This window comes from Podarcis cretensis (assembly GCF_951804945.1).
Source record: "Podarcis cretensis genome assembly, chromosome: 1".
Lineage (NCBI taxonomy): Eukaryota > Metazoa > Chordata > Lepidosauria > Squamata > Lacertidae > Podarcis > Podarcis cretensis.
In genome coordinates, this window is record NC_137170.1 from 85569695 (window position 1) to 85588133 (window position 18439).

The 18439-nt window shown below is 43.7% G+C and overlaps 4 protein-coding genes across 4 annotated transcripts in view; 3 read left to right on the forward strand and 1 right to left on the reverse strand.

Annotated features, from left to right (window-relative positions):
- The window catches only part of LOC307201238 (olfactory receptor 5AR1-like), a gene marked incomplete at both ends in the record, with an annotated part of 36403 nt that overhangs the window by 16230 nt on the left and 1734 nt on the right, over positions 1 to 18439 (reverse strand). The gene's annotated exons all lie outside the window — the stretch shown is intronic.
- Positions 485 to 1886, forward strand: LOC307214674 (olfactory receptor 5I1-like). Its single transcript, XM_079973518.1, is given in 3 exon segments — positions 485 to 667; positions 855 to 1366; positions 1368 to 1886. Coding segments are annotated over 3 exon segments (1038 nt in total). The 5' UTR covers positions 485 to 619; the 3' UTR covers positions 1846 to 1886.
- LOC307222066 (olfactory receptor 5AR1-like) lies at positions 7093 to 8064 on the forward strand (the record flags this gene model as incomplete). The annotated part of the gene is made up of 1 exon (XM_079987109.1): positions 7093 to 8064. One exon carries the CDS (start codon positions 7093 to 7095, stop codon positions 8062 to 8064), a length of 972 nt encoding a protein of 323 aa, XP_079843235.1.
- Positions 13562 to 14566, forward strand: LOC307223519 (olfactory receptor 5AR1-like; the record flags this gene model as incomplete). Its single annotated transcript, XM_079989534.1, has 1 exon — positions 13562 to 14566. One exon carries the CDS (start codon positions 13562 to 13564, stop codon positions 14564 to 14566), a length of 1005 nt encoding a protein of 334 aa, XP_079845660.1.

Consider the following 18439-nt stretch of genomic DNA (forward strand, 5'->3'; position numbering starts at 1 on the left):
TTTTATACATTTTTGCCGATCTACTAGGTGTTAGGTATCGTTTATATAGCATTTTCATATAATTCTCTCTTTAAACCATAACATGCTGTAAATTTTATATCCGTGTTCCACAGTCATTCCCATACTTCCATTTCTATATTATGACCGGCATATTTGTGTGTTTTTTAGATTCAAGAAACATAGCCTCTGTGCATACACAGAGTCCTGTCCTTAAGGTGAAGTGGATGTGTGCAGATACCTTGGGAGTACTGAGTGAGTTCTTTTTGTTGAAACTAGGAGAGATTCCTTTCACTTCCATCCATCCACATCCTGGATGGCTCCTTCATCCAGGCAAAAAGGTTACTCTTTAACCAGGCCTTTGGCTGATGAACATTCAATGCCATTTTAAAATGTGTTCAGGAGGGAGGGGTTACTGGGTTGTTTTTTGGTTTTGTTATGTATTTTGATATTGTGATTTTATGTTGTAAACACCCTGAGACCTGCACATACAGGGCGGTATACAAATTTGTTTGTTTGTTTGTTTAGAATCCTGACAAAAGCCGAGACATTCAGCATGAAGTAAGGAGGAGGGTGGAGTTCCTTCCCCAGCTGTGTGTTAGTTAGCAGAAGACAACAACAGATGAAAGGAAAGGAGAGAAACAATGGCCCATATCGTTTCCTGATACAGGTCGGTGACTATAACTGATTTCCATCCTCTGAATATTTGTTCCCATGACCACCTAACAGTGCTACTTTCTAATTATACGGTGCTGCCCATTTGAAATTGACACCTTCCTTTCTTTATTGTCGTAGCTGCTGACCTACTTTTGTGGTGCCTGCTTTATTGAAAAGCCTGTTGCCTTTCTTTCCCTAAGCACACTGAGTTCTGCAGTCCAGCTTCTACCTCCTTCCAGTACCTAACATATTGCAAAGAGATGTCAGATGGTAATGAAACCACGGTGACCCACTTTGTCCTCTTAGGCTTTGCCAGCAGCCCAGCTATTCAAGTCGTCCTCTTCATGGTATTCCTGACGCTCTACAGCTTGGTTCTGCTGGGGAACATTGGGCTGATGGTTCTGATCAGAACCAGCCCCCAGCTCCAATCCCCTATGTACTTCTTCCTTAGCAATTTGTCATTGGTTGACCTCTGCTATTGCTCTGTGATCGTCCCAAAGATGCTCGTCAATTTCTTGGTAACGAAAAAGGGTATTTCTTACGCCGGCTGTGGACTGCAGTTTTATTTCTTCTGCACTTTTGCTGACACTGAGTCTTTCATCCTCGCTACTATGGCATATGATCGGTACGTAGCCATCTGTAACCCACTTCTTTATACCATCATCATGTCACCAAGGCTCTGCTTCCTGCTGGTTGCCCTCTCTTACCTTGGTCCACACCTGCTTTGCCTTCAGGCTCTCCTTCTGTGGCCCAAATGTCATCAACCACTTCTTCTGTGACCTCCCATTGCTTCTGAAGCTGTCGTGCTCAGACACCTCCCTCAATGAGCTCCTGCTCTACACATATGGGAGCTCAGTGGAAATCATGTCCTCCATCATCATCATCATCTCCTACGTCCTCATTGTCATCTCGGTCCTGAAGATGCACTCCGCTACAGCAAGAAGCAAGACGTTCTCCACCTGTGCCTCTCACTTGACCTCCGTCATCATCTATGAAGGCACACTCCTCTTCATCTATTCCCGCCCAAGCTCCTGGTACTCACCCACCTCTGACAAATACATCTCTGTCTTCTACACCATTGTAATCCCTGTACTGAACCCCTTAATCTACAGTCTGAGAAACAAAGATGTGAAGAATGCCCTCCGGAGAACAATAGTCACTAAAGTCTTTGTTCGGGAGTCTCATAACTGAGAGACTGTCGAAAGAAGAATCATAGAAATTTATTTATTTATTTATTTATTTATTTATTTATTTATTTGTGTGGAGCAATTGTTCCTTGTTCCTGGAATGGCTTTTTCCCAGTCAGTTCTAACAATACAGTCCATAAAATCTAAAAGACAGGACACAAAAAGGGAAAGGGACGGTGCAGTGCAGTGCGGGGACAAATTCAGACACCAATTGTGGACCCAGGCGCAGGGACCATGTGACCAATGGAGCCTAAAGAAAGGGAAATAATAAGGCATAAGACAACTGGTATTGGGTTCAAAGTGGCCACAACTTTATTGATTGCAAATCAAAACTTGATTAAGTAGGTTTTGGAGAAGGCATCAGATATGTATCCTGAATCAACCACCCAACCTTCTGGTTTATTATTTCATCTGGGTTAACTCTGGGTTAAGTGTCACCCTATGACAGACATCAGATCAATCCCTCCAGGACTGCCATTTTGGATGGGTGCTATAGCCCATTGTCCCTCATCTGGGCTCCTGGACAAAGCACTCCTTACTGAATCATAGAATCATGGAAGAGACCACAAGGGCCATCGAGTCCAACCCCCTGCCAAGCAAGAAACACCATCAGAGCACTCCTGACATATGGTTGTCAAGCCTCTGCTTAAAGACCTCCAAAGAAGGAGACTCCACCACACTCCTTGGCAGCAAATTCCACTGTCAAACAGCTCTTACTGTCAGGAAGTTCTTCCTAATGTTTAGGTGGAATCTTCTTTCTTGTAGTTTGGAACCATTGTTCCGTGTCCACTTCTCTGGAGCAGCAGAAAACAACCTTTCTCCCTCCTCTATGTGACATCCTTTTATATATTTGAACATGGCTATCATATCACCCCTTAACCTCCTCTTCTCCAGGCTAAACATGCCCAGCTCCCTTAGCCGTTCCTCATAAGGCATCATTTCCAGGCCTTTGACCATTTTGTTTGCCCTCCTCTGGACACGTTCCAGTTTGTCAGTGTCCTTCTTGAACTGTGGTGCCCAGAACTGGACACAGTACTCCAGGTGAGGTCTGACCAGAGCAGAATACAGTGGCACTATTACTTCCCTTGATCTAGATGCAATACTCCTATTGATGCAGCCCAGAATTGCATTGGCTTTTTTAGCTGCCGCGTCACACTGTTGGCTCATGTCAAGTTTGTGGTCAACCAAGACTCCTAGATCCTTTTCACATGTACTGCTCTCAAGCCAGGTGTCACCCATCTAGTATTTGTGCCTCTCATTTTTTTTGCCCAAGTGCAATACTTTACATTTCTCCCTGGATCCCTTTAGTGGGGCACTGTCAGGGGCTGGTTGGATGCAGAGGAATAGTGGGAGGAACCAGCTGGGGAACCCCAAGGGAAGAAGGCTCAGAGCCCAGGCAGACCCTCCAAGTGTCCCTATTTTCCAGGGACATCCCTGACTTAGAAAAGCTGTCCCAGTTTCTGATTTGATTCCAGAATGCCCCACTTTTCCTTAGGATGTCCCTATTTTCATTGGAGAAATATTGGAGGATATGGAGTTATCAGACCCCCCCGAGCCATTTGAAGCCAATCCTGTATAGTTTTTTTAATGTTTAATGTTTTAATATATGTTGGAAGCTGCCCAAAGTGGCTGGGGCAACCGAGTAGTATGTGTGAGGTATAAATAGTAAAATTATCATTGTGGAATGGGACGCACCTATTTTCATCTGAGAAATGTTGGAGGGTATACCCAGGATGTGGTGGTGGGACGACAATGAGTGGTCAGAGGGAGAAGAGGGAGAAGACTGGAAGGAGGAGGTGTCAGAAGCTGAAGATGTAACAGGCGTTAGTGAGCTGGGAGAGCCTGTGACAGAGGAGTCCAGATGTAGAAGCAGGAGAGTGGAATGAGGGAGGCCAAGAGGCAGAGATGAGTCAGGCTGGTGAAGAAACATGCTGTGACAGGCTCCCCTTCCCCACCCTCTCCCAGTCTCCCAAGGCAAGGCAGACATGCAGGCACAATCCCAGATTGCTTGGAGGAAACCCTGGTGTAATGATCTCAGGCAGGCAAGCAAGCTCCAATAAGAATTAATGAATCTCTGGCAGTTTTATGTACATTTATTTACAAATTACACCCAGAAAGCAGCTCTAGGCCTGCTGCCATTAGCTACGAGTTTGTTATGTACTGAGTTGAATAGGATCCAAACTGCAGCAGTCTGATTGGTCCTAGAACAATAGGATTCAGAATGCAGCAGTCTGATTGGTCCTAGAACAATGCAGCAGTATGATTGGTTGGCAGGAACCACCCAATCATGCTCCAGATAGAAGTGAATCCACAACCTGATTGGCTTACAGTAGAATTCCGGAATTAGCCAATCATGTGCAGACCATTGTGTAAATAATGTATATAAAGCAGATACTTTGAGGGGACTTTCATTCATTCCTCCTCACCACTATGAGCTGAATAAAGAGCATGAAATCACTTTGCGACTCTGAGTATATTTCAGAGTTGGTCACCCCCTCCCTGCTATCAAACGAAGATCCCTCTAAACACTGCCCATTTCCCAGATGCATAGCAACCCCCTCAATGTCATCTATCCCCTCCCCTCCCTCTGCCTGTGAGCTTTCCCAGCCCTTGGTGAAGGGGGGGGTGAACTAGCCCACTCCTGCTCTGGCTGTGGCTGCAATTCCTCATCTCCAGAGTCAGACTCTGTCTCCCTTTGTACAGGCATTCCTTCATCTCCAGAATCTGACCCTTCCCAGGCATTCGATTCAGCCACATCCCTAACACCTGGAGACAAGAGGACTTAGGCAGCTGTAGGAAGGCAGGTAGCTTCCGTCTCCCCAACTGCCTCACAGGGGTGTTGTAAACAAAATCTGCCCTTATTCCCTTATGGGGTACACAAGAGCCTTTATAGAGTCCTTTGTAGGTTCTCTATTGGTAGGAGAAAATAACAGAGGCCAACCAGAGAATATTGTGAAGCAAAGCAGCTAGTAAGCCTGATCTTTATTAAAGCTGTTGCAACAGGGTGTTCCCCTCACACGCAGAAGGAGGACCCAGAACAAAGGTGTGCCCACCCTTATATAGACATTTTGAAATTCCCTGCCCTGGAGCTCCAGACCACCCCTCCATACATACATCACAGAAGGGGTGCAGCCCAAGACCACCCCCCACAAACATCATACCTACATCACAGAAAAGGCGGTCTACAACAAACATTCGAATGTTGTTGTTTTTCCTGTCTACCAGGTTATCTGATAATGCCTTATCTGATTGCCTTTTCCAGTAGTCTGGACATTCCTTTGAGATGGTAATTACTTAATTCCTGAGACAATGAGAAGGTTCCCTCACCCCCTCTCTCCTTGCAGAGAAACATTTGGTCAGTTTTGGAGTCAAAATGGTTTCAGGACTGTCTTCCTGTGCCGCTTCAGATATGTGGTTGTTATATTTATGTACGTGTTTACTGGTGTTATGTACTGAGTTGAATAGGATCCAAAATACAGCAGTCTGATTGGTCCACAGGAGCCACCCAATCCAGCTCCAGGTGGAAGTGAATCCACAACCTGATTGGCCTACAGGAGAATCCCGGAATTAGCCAATCATGTGGGGCCCATTGTGTAAATAATGTACATAAAGCAGATATTGTGGGGGAACTTCCATTCCTCCTCACCACTATGAGCTGAATAAAGAGCATGAAATCCACTCTCGACTCCGAGTATATTTCACTGGCGACAAAGGTGGGATCCCGCTGAGCTGACCACCACACACAGCACCGCAGTACCACCACCTGCCACACCACTGCCTCACACTGTGTATCCAGGCTTCAGCTCCGGGACCCAAGGAACTCAGAATGGCAACCAACAGCAGCTTCTTGCTGTTCAACCCAGCGTCAGGAGACTGGGAAGCATATGCCTCCCGTTTCACCTTCCTCCTAGAAACCAAAGATAGATAGATATACACACATATATATATTCATGAATATAACATGCAAATCTTGTTGCCAATGCAAGAGGCATCTCAACCACCATCTTAAAACACCACAGTAGTGTGTGTGTGTGTTTGTTTGTTTGTTTGTTTGCTTGTTTGCCCAAGTATCAGTACTTAGGTTCATGATGTGATATCTTCACAAAGGAAATGATCATCAGAGGGCTGTGAAGCACAAAGAGGACAAACAGAACAAATTTGCTGCTGCAGGGACCTACATGGTCCAAGTGGATTTGATGAGGGAGCAAACAAGGTACAATTTGTTACATGCCGTCATGGACTGAAAGAGAGTGCATGCCTTAGTATTTTGGCAGAATCCACGAGCCTTGTCATTGATTGGTGGCGAGGTCTCACTATCATTGACAGGAAAAATCCAGACCAGGGTGTAGAAGTTATAGTAGACCTAGATAGTTGAAACTGACTATACAAAAATCAGAAGGGAAGTTTTAGAGGTTTCTTGCAGGCAAGCAGCCAATTAAAATTAATCGAAACAACCATGGATATCTGGGGTATTCAGTAGCATCAGGGATGATGTCCCAGGTGCCTAGCAGCTAGCATTTAAGGTCTCTCCCTCTACTCAGTTTCTGAAAGCAGAGAAACCTCCCAGTCTGCATCTCAGGTAAGTTCACTAAATCAGAAAGAGATATTTAGTGTATGGTTCTGCTATAGCATCACCAGACCTCGGGTAAAGACACTAAAGCCCTGAATCTGCCCTCCACTGACACTGTTCTTCAAAAGAAAAAAACTCTCTTGCAGACACACTTGAAGAGCCCCACACTCCCGTGGACGAGGACGATAGCAAAGGTAGGTGGAACAAACTCAAGAAGACAACTGTTGGGATTGAAAATTGGCCACAACTTTGCACATTACAGATATAGATAGGGTTGTCATATGGATGGGACTCTGGTGTGGGCAGCTTGGGCTCGGCAGTGGCTGAGGGATTCTTCGGCAATTGCCCTTAAAAAAGCTCAAGAACTTTTTGTGTATGGATTTTTACCTCTTCAAATATGGCAAACCTAAGGTAGGCTTTGCTCAGGCTTTGCGGGTGTATATACATTATCAGCCTCCCAAAGGAAGGCTGAAACAGGGATGTGCCAGGGATGTGGAACACCGCTAGTGCTGTGTTAAACTAGTGCAGCTGAGCTTGTGATGGCCATTATCTTGAATCCAGGACTGCTGTTGTTTCTAAACAAAAAGGAAGTTGTGGGGAACTGTCAAAAAAACAAATCTTCTTTCTTCCCTTCTCAAGGAAAAGAAAGAATCATCCTGAACCCAGCACTGATTGAGGGAAATGATGGATCAAGGAAATAATTCTATCATAGCAGAATTCATTCTTCTGGGATTCACAGATGATCCAAAAATGCAGCTCCCTCTTTTTATGCTCTTCCTACTGATTTATGTCATCACAGTAATCTGGAATGTGGGGATGATTGTCTTAATTTGCATTGAGCCTCAGCTTCACAACCCCATGTACTTTTTCCTGGGCAACCTCTCTTTTGCTGACCTCTGCTACTCCTCAGCCATTGCTCCCAAAATGCTGGCTGACCTCTTAGTTGAGACCAAAAGGATTTCTTTCAATGCCTGTGCTATACAGCTATATATACTTTCCTTCTTTGTAGATGTTGATTGCCTTTTGCTGGCTTTGATGGCCTATGACAGGTACATGGCCATCTGCAATCCCCTTCACTATTCAGTCCTTATGTCCAAAAGAGTCTGCGGACGGTTGATGGCTATGGCTTACTTCATAGGCATGGCGGATGCAATGATACACACTTGTTGTACATTCCAACTACCATTCTGCAAGTCTAATATCATCAATCATTTCTTCTGTGATGAGCCTGCTCTTCTATTGCTCTCTTGCTCTGACACATACAAAAATGAGCTCATGTTATTTGTCTTGTTTGGTTGTATTTTAGCCAGCAGCCTTGGCATGGTTCTTGTTTCCTACATCTACATCTTAGGTACAATCATAAGAATGCGCTCTGCTGAAGGCAGACGCAAAGCCTTTTCTACCTGTGCCTCCCACCTTACGGCCGTTGGGATATTTCATGGGACAATACTCTTCATGTATTTTCGGCCCAGCTCCACTCTTTCCTTGGACCAAGACAAATGGGCTTCGGTGTTCTATACGGTAGTGATCCCCATGCTCAATCCTCTGATCTACAGTCTGAGGAACAAGGATGTGAAGGATGCCCTGACAAAAGCACTTGCTAGCTTAAGGCTTTTGGAAGGGAGTCTTAAGTCTTGCAAAGCTGTGTTCTGATGACCCCTGGTATTGATAAGTATCTTATCAGGGCTTTATCAGAGAGGATATCAGCACTGGAAGAGATACTTCCTCACATCTGACCACGGATGTTTTAGTATTTCAAGCAAAGTGCATGGCCACCCAATGCCACTGGCCCCTCCCCACAGATTTGAACCTGCCCACCACCACTGCCACTGCCCTCTCATATTGTGCTGCCACCGCTGCCCCCTTGCCAGCACTGCCATAGTGCACTTCAGGCACAACAAGGAGGGTGTAGCAGCAGGGGCACAACCGCAGAGGCCCAGGCACAGACATGGAGGTAAACAGTGTGCTCCTCGGGCCCAGATCCGCTGCCTGAGACAACAGCTTCACCTCATGAGGAGGATCAGACCTATGCTTCCTGAAAAGACAAGTTTCCTGCTACTTAAAAAAATGAGTAATCTTCCCTAATTTTCTACAGCAAGCAGTGGTTCCTTGGCAGATAATGTGGAGACGTCTCCCAGAAGGCAGAAAGGGAAAACCACTGGCTGTACAAACCATACGATTTTTTTAAAAATGCCCATATGTAACAGTTCACACATCAGCAAAATATGTGTGTCGCTTCTGTCTTTTTCAAACTATCTTGGTAGTATGTTGTAATCCAGCTATTTCCCCAAATCCTGTCTGTCCCCAGGGCTGAGCAGATTTGAATCACTTCATTTCAGTGGGATAGTCAGGCAAATGCTAAACTGTACCCTGTTGAAATGAGTCAACGACACTTAAAAGGTTCTTAACTTTGGCTGGATTGCACTCTATTTTTTTAAAAAAACATGCTTTTGCAGTTTGGTATATTTGATTGATTGATTTATTTTTGCACAATATTTACATGCCATTTGATTGTAATAGAAGTTCAAAGCATTTTACAAAATATAGATCACTGCTGCTCCTTTGCTCTTTAATGGTGCCCCTAATCAGCCATCTCAAACTTGGGGTGGGGGTTTAGATTTCATACTTCAGGAGCCGAATGACTTCGGCTGACCATGTGACTCATTATATTCCAAGGGTTGAAAGAAGAAAGTAAGATCATAATAATAATAATAATAATAATAGCAAAAAAAAACCAAACCAACAACCCAGAACCCTGTACATATTTGCTTTCTCACACCACCATGTCTCTGTGTACCTAAAATTAATCTATGCGAATGAACTGACAAAATAAAAGATGCCACTCTACTGTGTTTGTATTTTTGATGGGTTTGTGTAGCTTTATCCTATATACTAATAGCAAACTCATTCTTCAAGTGTGGGTCCTTATGAAGTCAAAAGGACCACACCTACCAACAAGACGGAGGTATCAGCAGCCTTAGGGAAAACCTAAGATTTTAAGATGCCAAGAGGAAATGTGTAGGAGGGAACAGCACAAAGAAGACTGGGCATGGTCATGGAATGCTGACTGATTGTTGTGCAGGGGAAATGATATCTTGGGGGAAATAGAATGGAGTATCCTGGGGAAAGGAATGGTTGCCTGGCTGGCTGCAACACTGAGCACTTCATACTATTCACTCCAGACTGCAACATTTTGTTGCAGCTCATACTTGTTCTTCACTATTCGATATCTGGGAGAGTCTAACTAACTTTTGTATGATGTAGTTTGCCATAGTTCACAGTTCATAACAATAAAACAATGAACAGGGTGGCGCTGTGGTCTAAACCACTGAGCCTCTTGGTTTTGCCAATCAGAAGGTTGGTGGTTCGAATCCCTGCAATGGGGTGAGCTCCCGTTGCTCTGTCACAGCTCCTGCCAACCAAGAAGTCCAAAAGCATGCCAGTGCAAGTAAATAAATAGGTACCACTGTGGCGGGAAGGTAAACAGTGTTTCCATGCGCTCTGGCTTCCAACACGGTGTCCCGTTGCACCAGAAGCGGTTTAGTCATGCTGGCCACATGACCTGGAAAGCTGTCTGTGGAAAAACGCTGGGTCCCTCGGCCTGAAAGCGAGATGAGCGCTGCAACCCCATAGTCGCCTTTGACTGGACTTAACCGTCCAGGCGTCCTTTACAATGACCTTTTACAATGACTACTTCAGTCGACACAAGATAATATCACCAAGGCAACTATCTGTAAACAAACACTAAACATCCATAAAAATGGCAAAAGTAGTTTATTTCAAAAATAGATTTTATCTTAAACAATTGCAAACACAATAATAAAGAGTCCACTTGTAATATACCAGTGGTTCAGTGATCGACGTCATTCCGGTAATCAGACATTTCATAACTAAAGAGCTTGGTCATCAAGCTGTTAAAATCAGTTGTAACAGAATTGCACTGAATTAACAAGTACTGTAGAATAAGGAAAATTAAAAATACGTTGAGAATGCATAATTAAGACATACCTTTGTAGTAAATAATATACAAGAGAAGACATTATGTAAACACTTAAAGCAGGAGTATATCTACAAGAATAAAGGTGAGACAATAACTAGTCTATTTGCACATATATAGTTAATACCCCCAGTCCCACTATTGCAAAAAATCTCTATAGAAACCTACCTGCACTCATCTGCATGTTTCCATTGGAAGGAGCAAAGAAGGAGGACGGTGTCTTTCAGTTTGTTAAACCTTCTTAGGAAACATGGGTGGGGCTCACAAATTTAAAGACCTAGCAGCAGAAAGTCCACAAACACAGTCACATGTAATGAATCCTGTGAATTCTAATGTTGAATTTAATCCATGTGGATCTAGTGTATTGAGTTTATAAATACACTTGGACTCCATCTGGGAAAGTAATCTGGACACATTAATGCCAGTGGAGTGAGTTGAAGATTTGTGCTTTACAACAAAAAAGCGAAAGTCATCACAAGTGTGGTTTTCTTCAATGAAGTGTTCAACCAGCAGAGCCTCTCTGATTTTGCCTCTAATGTGGGATCGGTGTTCTAAAATACGAGTCTTAACAGGGCGGGTGGTGGCACAATGTATATCAACTGACAAGTGCATTCAATTAAATAAATCACATTTCTGGTGCCACAGTTAGTGAACCCATTCGTTTCAGAATCGTGGAGCTGTTAGGGACATGATATGAGGCAGTTTCAATAGCCTCTACACTTAAAGTGTGCCACTGGTAGATGAGAAATTTTCTGTGGTCATTTAAAATCACTGTGAACCAAAAAAAAATTTAACATTGGAGGTTCTGTGGAACCCTATCAAGGGAGGCAGATCACAACCCACAATGTGAGATACAAAGCCCCAGTATCTGTTTATGATTTGTCTTACCTCCATCGTCTGCGGGGTAAACTCAAAAGAGCAGGTAATACATTTTTTATGGTATTTTCCTGCTGGGTACAAGAAGGTCCCCTCTGTCACATGCATCTACTTTCACCCAGGCTTTATTAATAATATGCCGGGGATGTCCTCTATTTACCATGGCAATCTCTAGCTCACCTGCTGCTCATTGGTACATGTCCAAAGTAGAGGAAATCCTTTTTCGACACAAAATTGGCCCAAAGATAGGTTATGTTTAAGATTGTATGGATGATGTGGTTTGAAATGTAACAAAGTGTTACAGTCAGTATCCTTTTTATATAGGGAAACAGAAAAAAAATCCCAATGGTCCATGCAACTAAAGTATTCAAAAATGGGACTGATTAATGATTAGTATTGGCAGAAAACATTAGCAAGGTGTGTAGTTGATCAATTCATGATATAAAGTCAGGAAATCTCTTGGCATTTTAAAAAAATCAGAAAGATGTCATCAATGAGCCTTCAACAGAAAACCAGATATGAAGCAAAAGGGTTATTAGGCCCATACACAAAATCAGCCATAAATAAATTGGCTATGGAAGGAGCCATGGGATTACCCATGGCTACACCCTTCACTTTACAATAGAAGGTGTCACTATACCTAAAGAAATCGTTCTCTAAAGCTATGTCTAATAGGTCCATAAGAAAATGTTTTGGAGGATTTGAAAAGGTATGTCGTCCTAGAGAGACAGATACACAAGTGCAGGCTTCCTCATGAGGTATAGAGGTATATAAAGATTTAACATCCAGAGTCACAAAGAAAGAATCAGAAGGAATTACCACTGACTCAATTTGTTGAACGAAATCCATGGAGTCCCTAATGTATGGCAGAATCTTAGATATGATTTTGACAGCTCGATGACTAAGCTCTTTAGCTACAAAACGTCTGATTACCAGAACAATGTCCGACCACTGAACTACTGGTATAACACAAGTGGACTCTTTATTTACTGTGTTTGCAGTTGTATAAGATAAAATCTATTTTTGAAAGAAACTACTTTTGCTATTTTTATGGATGTCTATTGTTTGTTAACAGATAGTTGCCTTGGTCTTGTGTCAATTGCAATAGTTCACAGTTCAGCAATGATGAATCCCACTGAGCTTCCATGCTCACCTTTGCAATTCAGATTTGACAGTGGTGTTCTCCTGCCAAAGATGTCTCCAAAAACATATACACTGAGGTAAAGTGTTTATAAAAGTGCATATATCCATGAATATAACATGCAAATCTTGTTACCAATGCAAGAGGCACCATCTTAAAACATCACAATAAGTAAGTATCTTACTTACTTACTTACTTACTTACTTACTTACTTACTTATCTGACTGTTTGTTTGTTTGTTTGTTTGTTTGTTTGCCCAAATACCAGTACTTGGGCCCACAATGTCATTTCACAAAGGAAATTATGATCTGAGGACAGTGAAGCACAAAGATGACAAACATAACAATTTTACTTTTGTTCATGCTTCCTCCTGCATTGTTCCACTGGATTTGTTGAGAAAGCAAACAAATTACAATTTGTACCATGCCATCATGGAATGAAAGAGAGTGCATGCCTTAGTATTTTGGCAGAATCTGTAGGAGTTGTCATGGCTTGGTGAGGAGCTCTCAAAACCATTGACAGAAACAATCCAGACCAGTGTGTAGAAGTTATACTAGACCTAGATAGTTAAAATTGACTATACAAAAATCAGAAGGGAAGTCTTAGAGGTCTCTTGCATGCAAGCAGCCAATTAAAATGTAATAATCAAAACAACCATGGGTATCTGGGGTATTCAGTAGCATCAGGGATGATGTCCCAGGTGCCTAGCAGCTAGCATTTAAGGTCTCTCCCCCTACTCAGTTTCTGAAAGCAGAGAAACCTTCCAGACCACACCTTAGGTAAGTTCACTAATTCAGAAAGAAATATTTAGCATTTGGGTCTGCAATAACATCACCAAACCTCTGGTACATGGGGCTAAAGCCTTGAATCTGTCCTCTATTGTTACTGATTTTTCAAAAAAAAAAAACCTCTCTTGAGAACGGCTGAAACACGGATGTGCCAGGGATGTGGAGCATAGCTGGTGTTGTGTTGAACTAGTGCAGCTGAGCTTGTGATGGCCATTATCTTGAATCCAGGACTGCTGTTGTTTCTAAACAAAAAGGAAGTTGTGGGGAACTGTCAAAAAAACAAATCTTCTTTCTTCCCTTCTCAAGGAAAAGAAAGAATCATCCTGAACCCAGCACTGATTGAGGGAAATGATGGATCAAGGAAATAATTCTATCATAGCAGAATTCATTCTTCTGGGATTCACAGATGATCCAAAAATGCAGCTCCCTCTTTTTATGCTCTTCCTACTGATTTATGTCATCACAGTAATCTGGAATGTGGGGATGATTGTCTTAATTTGCATTGAGCCTCAGCTTCACAACCCCATGTACTTTTTCCTGGGCAACCTCTCTTTTGCTGACCTCTGCTACTCCTCAGCCATTGCTCCCAAAATGTTGGCTGACCTCTTAGTTGAGACCAAAAGAATTTCTTTCAATGCCTGTGCTATACAGCTATATATACTTTCCCTTTTTGTAGATGTTGATTGCCTTTTGCTGGCTTTGATGGCCTATGACAGGTACATGGCCATCTGCAATCCCCTTCACTATTCAGTCCTTATGTCCAAAAGAGTCTGCAGACGGTTGATGGCTATGGCTTACTTCATAGGCATGGCGGATGCAATGATACACACTTGCTGTACATTCCAACTACCATTCTGCAAGTCTAATATCATCAATCATTTCTTCTGTGACGAGCCTCCTCTTCTATTGCTCTCTTGCTCTGACACATACAACAATGAGCTTATGGTATTTATCTTCTTTGGCTGCATTTTAGCCAGCAGCATTGGCATGGTTCTTGTTTCCTACATCTACATCTTGGGCACAATTGTGAGAATGCGCTCTGCTGAAGGCAGACGTAAAGCCTTTTCTACCTGTGCCTCCCACCTTACAGCCGTTGGGATATTCCATGGGACAATGCTCTTCGTGTATTTTCGGCCCAGCTCCAGCTATTCCTTGGACCAAGACAAATGGGCTTCAGTGTTCTATACGGTAGTGATCCCCATGCTCAATCCTCTGATCTACAGTCTGAGGAACAAGGATGTGAAGGATGCCCTGACAAAAGCACTTGCCAACTTAAGGCTTTTGAGAGGGAATGGTTTTGCCTCAAAGGAAGTGTACGCCATGTTTGTAAAACTGTGTTCTGGGGATCCTTAGGATTGCTAAGTATCTTACCAGGGCTTTATCAGAGATGAGATCAGTACTGGGAGAGATACTTCCTGAGGTCCCGGATGTTTTGGCACTTCAAGCAAAATACACTGCCACCCAGTGCCGCTGGCCCCTTCCCACAGTTTTGAACCTGTGCCCTGCCCACCGCCACCACCACTACACCAATAGGACACAGCACACATGACCTCCAACCAGTGGCAGAGGAAGCCGCTCAGGTGACTGGGGCAGCACGCCCAGGGGCAGGGCGAGTCACACATAGGGGTGGGGCGAGGGCAGGGCAACCCTCACATAGGGGCAGGGTGCACCGCGGGGCCTCCAGAGTGTGCCTGCCTCCTCCCACTCTACCACCCTACAGCTGGGGGGGGAGGCAGCAGGCGGACCGTTTGGGCAGCGCGGAGCCTTTGTGCACCCAAGCCACCCCATCTCTCCCACAAGAGACACATGGCTTGGGCACGCTGCAGGCCCCGCGATGAGTGCCGCCCGGCATTTCGTCGTTGTCGTCCCCCCCCCCCGTGATGACACCCGGGACAGCCTGCACCCACCGCACCCTCCTTCCTCCACCCCTGCCTCCACCATCCTGAAAAAATCCCTTAACCCCCTTTTAAAAATTTATTCTTTGGTAGAATTTGCAGAAAGAAAAACACACACCAATAAATAAAGAGAGGGGCAAGATTAGACACAAATGCACAAAGCATAAAAATAAAAAAGTCAAGGCACCTTGTGCTCCTCTCTTGAGAGCAGTACATGGCTTGAGAGCAGTACATGTGAAAAGGATCTAGGAGTCTTGGTTGACCACAAACTTGACATGAGCCAACAGTGTGACGCGGCAGCTAAAAAAGCCAATGCAATTCTGGGCTGCATCAATAGGAGTATAGCATCTAGATCAAGGGAAGTAATAGTGCCACTGTATTCTGCTCTGGTCAGACCTCACCTGGAGTACTGTGTCCAGTTCTGGGCACTACAGTTCAAGAAGGACACTGACAAACTGGAACGTGTCCAGAGGAGGGCAACCAAAATGGTCAAAGGCCTGGAAACGATGCCTTATGAGGAACGGCTAAGGGAGCTGGGCATGTTTAGCCTGGAGAAGAGGAGGTTAAGGGGTGATATGATAACCATGTTCAAATATATAAAAGGATGTCATATAGAGGAGGGAGAAAGGTTGTTTTCTGCTGCTCCAGAGAAGCGGACACGGAGCAATGGATCCAAACTACAAGAAAGAAGATTCCACCTAAACATTAGGAAGAACTTCCTGACAGTAAGAGCTGTTTGACAGTGGAATTTGCTGCCAAGGAGTGTGGTGGAGTCTCCTTCTTTGGAGGTCTTTAAGCAGAGGCTTGACAACCATATGTCAGGAGTGCTCTGATGGTGTTTCCTGCTTGGCAGGGGGTTGGACTCGATGGCCCTTGTGGTCTCTTCCAACTCTATGATTCTATGATTCTATGATTCTTCCCACCCAGGACTCCCCTGCCCTCTGCCTGACTCTCAGAGCCAGTGCCACCATCAACTGCCCAAGGAAGGAGTCTAGCTGTGGCGGCAATGGAGAAGCCATGGAGAGGCAACAGGATGCTCATTGTTGCTGCCCAGGACAAGTGCCGGCTCATTCTCCTCACCAGCCTTGGTGGGCAACAGCACTGGCAAGGGGAAATAGGGACATTCCGGGATGAAATCAAAAGCCGGGATGGCTTCCATGATTCCAGGACTGTCCCAGGACACTTGGAGGGTATGATATCTGCTTTCTCATACCCACCTTTTTCTGTGTACCTAAAGCTAATCTGCACAAATGGACTGACCCAATAAAGGATGCCGTTTTTACTGTGTTTGTATTTTTGTGTGTTTGTGAAATTTTATCTTGAATGCTAATAGCAAACTCATTCTTCAAGTGTGGGTCTTTATGAAGTCAAAAGGACCACACCTACCAACAAGACGGAGGTATCAGCAGGCTTAGGGGAAACCCAAGATTTTAAGATGCCAAAAGGAAATGCAGAGGAGGGAACAGCACAAAGAAGATTGAGCATGGTCAGTAGTCATGGAATGCATGGGAAAATGAAATCTCGGGGGAAATGGAATTGAGTATTCTGGGAAAAGGAATGGTTGGCTGGCTGGCTGGCTGGCTGGCTGGCTAGAAAACTGAGCACTGCATACTATTCACTCCAGACTACATCATTTTGTTGAAGCTCACACTTGTTCTTCACTATTCTATATCTGGGAGAGGCTAAGTTTTGTATGATGTATGATGTAGCTTGTCATTGTGTCCATTTGAGATAGTTTACAGTGATGATGAATCCCACTGAACTTCCTTGGGCACTTTTTTTTTCTTTTTCTTTCTTTTCAATTTCTTTCCCTCTCTCTTTTTCTTTTTCATTTTGGTTAATCCTAGGTCTTGGTTATAATATATTCACAGCTCATCATAGCTCATCAATTTAGTTATGAAACTATGAAGAGCTGTCAATATATAACCTACACCAAGACCTTTGGCATAAGATGGCAAAGAAATCTAATGGGAAACAGTCCCACTGCATGCTTTTCTTCCCTCTCAATTATTCTTGATCTCTAAAATATTTTCTGTGGAAAACAGTTCCCCTTTGAAACTGGTGTGGTACTATTAACAGCATTGGATTTGCCCTATGGTCCTCTGCCCTGTTGTCTCAAACTCTTAGCAGACCTTGCAGCTTGGTGGACTGGATTGGAATCATCACTTACACTTTCTGGAATTTAAAGGCTTTATTCATGCAGGATCTATTTACAGGATGAGTGGAAATGAGAGGGAGAAAATAACAAACATTTTGGCTCAACAGCTTGAGAGAGAAAAATAAACAAAATAGCTCAGCTTTTATGGGTGGATTTAACTTTGACAGAGAGCTACAAACAAGTGTTGGCTAGATTGCTACACAAGCAGTGTCCTCTGGTGGTTTAAAGCAACACATGCATTAAAGACAAACTCAAGAGAAGGAAATGTATTTGCTTTTCTCTAACACAATCCCTGGATTAGAGAAATTTACAAGGGGATACCAAGGGGAAAGAAACTGTTTTGACCAGGATGTCATGCAAATAACACTACATAAATGGGAATGCAAACAGCTTCAAATAAACATTAAAGTCAGGTGTGGATGAAGCAGAGAAACAATTCAAGAGACTAAGGGATTCATTTACAGATAGGTAGCCGTGTTGGTCTGCCATAGTCAAAACAAAAAAAATTCCTTCCAGTAGCACCTTAAAGACCAACTAAGTTAGTTCTTGGTATGAGCTTTCGTGTGCATGCACACTTCTTCAGATACACTGAAACAGAAGTTTCCAGACCCTTCTATATAGTGAGAAGGTGGGGAGGGGTATTACTCAGAAGGGTGGTGGGAATGGGTGATTGGCAGATAGCTGTGATGAGCCTGTTGACGACTCTTAACGACTGCAATAGGTCTTACAGGAAAAAGCAAGGGGTGAGAAGGTGAAAAATGGCTTTGTCATGTATAATGAGATAAGAATCCAAGGTCTTTGTTCAGACCAGGACTCTCCATGGTTTTAAGTTTGGTGATAAGCTTATCACCAAACTTAAAACCATGGAGAGTCCTGGTCTGAACAAAGACCTTGGATTCTTATCTCATTATACATGACAAAGCCATTTTTCACCTTCTCACCCCTTGCTTTTTCCTGTAAGACCTATTGCAGTCGTTAAGAGTCGTCAACAGGCTCATCACAGCTATCTGCCAATCACCCATTCCCACCACCCTTCTGAGTAATACCCCTCCCCACCTTCTCACTATATAGAAGGGTCTGGAAACTTCTGTTTCAGTGTATCTGAAGAAGTGTGCATGCACACGAAAGCTCATACCAAGAACTAACTTAGTTGGTCTTTAAGGTGCTACTGGA